The 6,160-nt window shown below is 29.4% G+C and overlaps 1 protein-coding gene across 5 annotated transcripts in view; it reads left to right on the forward strand.

Moving 5' to 3' along the window:
- The window catches only part of LOC106461802 (CREB-regulated transcription coactivator 1-like), an 85,652-nt gene that overhangs the window by 56,414 nt on the left and 23,078 nt on the right, over positions 1-6,160 (forward strand). For all 5 annotated transcript variants that reach the window (XM_022388878.1, XM_013921657.2, XM_022388875.1 and 2 more), the window contains 2 exons: positions 2,750-2,802; positions 4,728-4,795. In XM_022388878.1, the coding sequence (XP_022244586.1) occupies positions 2,750-2,802; positions 4,728-4,795 (121 nt within the window). The remainder of the gene's footprint in view (positions 1-2,749; positions 2,803-4,727; positions 4,796-6,160) is intronic.

Raw genomic sequence — 6,160 nt, forward strand, 5'->3', positions numbered from 1 at the left:
GTACCAGTTTAACGTTGAATATTATTTATGATTTTAACTTTATACAGAAGTGCCAAAATACTATAATTATCTACTATGTCTTGATAACCACTTGTTACTTGCTTTCTTTTGATTGCATTCTTTCAGCTCAGGTCCTTCTGTCATAATACGGAGCATGATTGGAATGATTGTTGAGATGTAGTTGTCCTAAGCCTTGTTTTCAACACTTTCATCTTTGGAAAGACTTGTTCAAATTTTGCAGTATTACAGATAGTACATAACATGAAAAATTTGTACATCATCTTCCTGGCATCTGCACTTTCTTGCTAGCAGGGAACATAGTCAACTGAGCATAATCTAATACACACCATGACAGTGTTGACAAGCTGTAGTTTGCTAATATAAATAGCATCTCAAAGACTACTGTATCAGTTGTATCCCAGCAGGCTTGAAGAGCCCTGATATTAGGTGAGAAACATATAATGCAATTGACATACACATTCTTCTTTACTTTCATTGAGAAATACTAATTAATACTTACTAATATAGTTTTCTACCATTTATGCTGCAGGTGCTTGACCAGCTTTGGGGTGAAGAAGACTAGCTTTCTCATATGTCAGTTCTTTTGAATAATGAGCAGGAAACGAAAATGATATTTAATAATATTTATGTTAAAATGAATGAATAATATAGTGTTAAAATCATTATCCTAATTCTGATATGCTGTGAAGTAAATAAAATTGATGAAGAAATTACATTTCATCAATTTAATCCAGTTCACACTGAAAAATTTATTGTCAAGCAATTTGCTGATATAAATATTGTCTCAATTATTACTATTTCTGTCATATCCCAGATGGCCTAAAAAACCCTGGTGTTGAGAAAATGCTTTGTTGGCATCGGAATGTAGCAGATATAGTGTAATTGACATATTATTATGCACTCTTCTTTAGTTTCACTTGGAGTTCTTATTAATAGCTGCTCAACATTTATTTTTCATGGCATGGATTAACCAGGTTCTTGAAAGCCATAAGAGACTCAGATCTTTGATCAGTTATCCTCTAGACCTGAGATGGATGTATGAATTGAATCAGTAGATTCAGTTATATTTAGAGACTGTTTACTCCTGTGATATATATACCTTACAATTAGGCATGTAGTTGTACATCTTTGTTCTAATTTTAAAAGTTTTTGATAGAAAAGAAATTAAATATGGACATTAATGATAGTAAACAAACATGTGTGAAATGGGCAGCAACTTCCTAGTTCAGAATGACACTTGAAAAGAAAAACCAAAAAATAGCTTACTTATAAATTATTGTTGTGAAAGCCTTCCTTAAGATAAAAAATGGAAAGTTTTCAGAATATCATCTTGAAGGATTTATCTACAAAACTATCTCAAGTAGAAAGGATGACAGGCTTTCAGAATATCATCTTGTAGTATTTATCTACAAAAGTAGCTCAAGTAGAACGGATAACAGGTTTTCAGAATGTCGTCTTGGAGGATTTATCTACAAAAGTAGCTCAGGTAGAAGGGATGACTTTCTGAAAACCTTCCATTTTTTTGTCTTCAGGAAGGCTTTTACAACATTGTCATTTTTACATAATCAACATTTTTAGTTTAATCCTGCAAGACTTTCTCTACTCCACTCTGAGCTAGGCAGCTTTTCACCTGTGTAACTTACATATGAAGATTTTTTAATTGTCTGAAAGGCAGCTTTGATAACAGAATAAATTTGCCTTAGGCATCGCTTTTGGTTGTGTGTGCCTTTGTGTCCAGTTGTGGAATATTACATATAGACAAAGTAATATAACAGTGGACAGCTCTATGCTGTTCCGTTTGAATAACACCAAACTATGTGTATAATTCTAAGTACATTTTTGTGGGATAAAATTACCTTGAATTGTTTAAAGGGAATGAAAGTTTCCTTATCAGTGACTTCTGTAGATATAAAGTCTGCTGTTTTTTTTATCAAATAATGATATGTATAAGCATCATAAAATGAGTTTTAAGTGAGAAAGCCATAACTGAACATACTTATAAACTGTAGTACTAATACCAGTTTGATATGGGCATTAACTTTTTAATGATGAGATTTATACTCTAACACACAGGTGTAAAAATGTATGCATTTACTAAAAATATAGCAAGCATAAAAAGTTTAATAAGAATTAGAATATTGTACCAGCAGTATTCAAAAGTACTGATATGTGTAGTTTGTCCTTAGTATGAGTTTTGTATCTCTGTGTGTAAAAATATTTATTTAGTTAAATAAGGATCAAAAGGTTTGAAACTAAGTTTTGTAAAATATTTTCACTGAACTATGTAGTTTTTCTAGTTATGAATGTAGCATGAAAATGTTTGACCTACTTGCTTCTGAAAATGTCTTTAACTAGTATGAAAGAAGGATTTTGCACAAATACCAATACTGAATTTTTATGTTACTGTAATAATATTAGTTTACAAATTTCAGACAGTTGCTACAGTGGGGCATTTTTCACAGTAACTTTTAAGACTTTTTTTTGGTCTATAATAATAAGTAAAAAACATGAACAATAGATGTGAACTAGCATTGTTGAATGTTTTACTCTTAGAAATGAGGTAATTTTGATATAACAGACCTTGTTCATATGAATCTTATTATTGTTTTAGTACATGTAACAAAATAATAATGTTATTTCAAATTTTTGTCTTCAAGATTTCATTTTTATGTATATCTTATGTTACTATTGTTTTCTTCCAAATAAAAAATAAGTTGTGTTTTTGAAGGTGATGAAATGGACAGTATGCAAATGGCTTCGAATTACTTGGACCCTAAAAAGGTAACTTCATGAAACATATTTTATTTAGATAATTATATAGAACAATGATGTTCTTAACAGTTTTTCATAACAATATTTTTATTTCACTTTATCCCCATAATGACATGACAGCTAATTCTGGGAAATTCATCTTTGATTGTATGTGACCAAAGAAGGAAAAATTTAATAAATTGAAATCAAGAAAAGTACCACAAATACACACGAGTAATGTGTCTTAAAGGCTTGATGAAAAATTGGGGAAATTATTACATGATGGATGTATTGAAAGTTTTCGTACTAAAAAGTTTAAGTGATTGAGGAAAATCACCACTACTAACTTTCAAGCACTCTTTTTATGATCTGCTAATAAGATTAATATACAGTAATTACTAGATTTGCTTTGCAACCAAAAAACAAAAAATTAAATTTTTGTATCTTTTAAAGCTAATTTTCAAAACACTTTAATAGAACTAAATAAATCAAAAAAGAAAATGACACCAATTTGGGCTTTTTTGCCGAGAAACAACTTGGTTTTAGATCAACATTTTGTGATAGGCTATTGATATAAACATTTTGTTTTTGAATGTCATAGTTCCTACCAAAATTGTGCTGCGTGATCTTACTGAAATGAAGAAATAGCTACTTAGTGAGTTATAGCATCAATGAAAAAATTGGATTAAATTAATATATTATAGCGTTCCTTAAAAATATTCCTTAAACAAACATATTTCTTTATTATGTTTCTTAAGTTTGTTTCATACCAGTTGTATTATCACAGACCTGAGAGCTAGTGTTCTCTGAGTTGATACCAGTCATCATGTCTTAAGTAAATTCAAAATGAGAGGTATGTTACAAAAAAATTTTTATTAACTTATAAAAACTTTCTTTTTTTAAAATAAATATCAAAATTATATTACTTGTAAATAATACAATCAGTGCTCATAACACAGAAGTATTTGTAGCTAATATAACACAACCTTATATTCCTATGACTTAAAATTTTAATAAATGATACAACTAAGCTTTTGGATTTTTACACAGCTATTTAAGCAAAAGTGAAAAAAATGAAAAACTTTTCTTGGATTTTTTAAACAGCTAGTTTTGTTTTTAGTATCGAAAATTGGATTTTCTTGATAAATATTGTGTGCAACTGAAAGACCATCACATCAATAACGACTTGAAAGTGGGTAGATGTGCATTAAAAAACTAAAAAATGTGTAGATTTTCGGTTTTATGTTTCTTAAAGTTTTTAATGGAAGCAAAAGAAGAAACTTGCAACATAAACTAACAGATGACTTGCGTTAATTGCTAAAATTTATAGTTTTCTGACATGTTTGATAAAGATTATAAAGCCTTTTAATGAAATTGTTCTTATGTGCACTTAACATCATTCTGTCATCTTTAAATATTAAACATATTGTAGTTTCTAATGTTACTGATATTTTTGTTTTGTTTTTATATCTTGATAATATAAAATAATTTTCCATTTTTCAACATGGAAATATCACTTCTGGAAATGTGCTGTTGTTGTAGTACATAAGTTCTGTTTTGTCGCTATTGTTACATAGTAAATTGAATTAGAAACAAAATATCTCAAGTTATTTATCTTTATTTATTATTGTTTAATATAATCTTTAAGTAATATAAGCTGTGTATTGTCTCAAATATTATTTTGTTGTGCTTTGTTTGCCCCCCAGTGGCACAGCGGTATGTCTGCAGACTTACAACGCTAGAAACCGGGTTTCGATACCCGTGGTGGGCAGAGCACAGATAGCCCTTGTGTAGCTTTGTGCATAATTAAAACAAACAAAAACAAGTGCTTTGTTTTACTTATTTCCTTTGATATGTACAAAGGAAGAAATATATTATTTTATGAACATTTTCTATAGGGGAACATATTTGCTTTGTTGTTTTTTGGAATATTCCAAATGTTCTATTTTCAACAGGCAGAAGAAAATGTTTTCCCTCAGTTGTCTCAGTCCTTGCCAAAATCTAGTGAAATGCCTGCTGTAGAGTAAGTATAGTGTTATTGATTTGTTATTATATTTACTACATTAACTGTCCATGCAAATGACCTAAGAAATGTAAACGTCTGTTCAGTAAAATTAATATACTTCTTTAAGTACTAAATGACCTAAATCTAAGTTTTAATATATATATATACACATACAGTGAAAATATTTAAGACATTTTGAATGGTTGTAGGACAACCATTAACCAGACTTTGGTTGTCCTGCATAAAAAAGGGGTTGTCCTTCCATAAGTAAAAAAAAAGAAAATCCCTCACATTAGTGTCACAAAACATGATTAAAATAGTATATTAAATGTCTGATCGACATAATGTACTTTATTAAGATCATCAATTGACACAACATTGTGCATTCACTCATACCTCATCAAACAACTTGAGCCTGCCCCTAAGACATAAATGAAAACTTTGATAAAAGATAATAAAGTATAAATTGACATATCTAAATGAAAATAAACTAAAAACTTTTCATTTACATGTGTCAATTTATTCTTTATTATTATCTTTTATCAAAATACTCTAACATGGGTACATTATCCCTACTGTACACTGTACTGTTTGTTTTAAGTTGCTCTTTGCTTAGTTTTGACAAGGACAGATCTGAGTTTTCTGTAAAATTTCCAGTAGACATAAATGCTGAATGTTTTTGGCTATATGTTTGATCTTATTATTTAGACTCCACATATTGGAGGTAAATTTTGTGGACTTGTTTTTTTTGTCTATTGTATAAATTAGGATTTATATGTTCTTTAGCCTTTTGGTGGTGAAACTACAGGGGTATTCTTTCTGTTTAAAACACTGTATGATGTGTTGACATTCAGTTGTGATGGAGTGTTTGTCACAGACATTGTTACCTTTTTTTTGTTCAAGCACTTAACAGAATGTGGATGGTAAGACTGGAAGTTTAAATATCTTTTAGTATTATTTGGTTTCCAGTATGTGGTTTTAGTGAATATTTCATTCTGCCAACTGATGAAAATATTAACCTATTCCATACGAGTCAAAGGCCATGTCATTGCGTTTGTTGACTTGCATTCAAAATTTTATCAAACTGCTATTTTATGAATTTATATCAATAAGTTTAGTATCAAACTGTAGATTATAATTCAAATTTTAGTATTATACATTATTTGTTTTCTTAATTTAAAAGTAAATATTACAAAACACACCTAAACATTGATTTTTATGTGTCACATGGTATGTTGAATGTAGCACTGGTTCAAATTAGGAACTCAAATTACTGATATTGATAAGCTAGAATAGAAAATCAGAACCTCCTATCTTTTCTATTTGCTGAGATATTGCTCATGTACTGAATCAAACACAGTGGCCCTGCTAACCTCTTTCCAT

Source organism: Limulus polyphemus, unplaced genomic scaffold (genome assembly GCF_000517525.1).
Source record: "Limulus polyphemus unplaced genomic scaffold, Limulus_polyphemus-2.1.2 Scaffold1035, whole genome shotgun sequence".
NCBI lineage: Eukaryota > Metazoa > Arthropoda > Merostomata > Xiphosura > Limulidae > Limulus > Limulus polyphemus.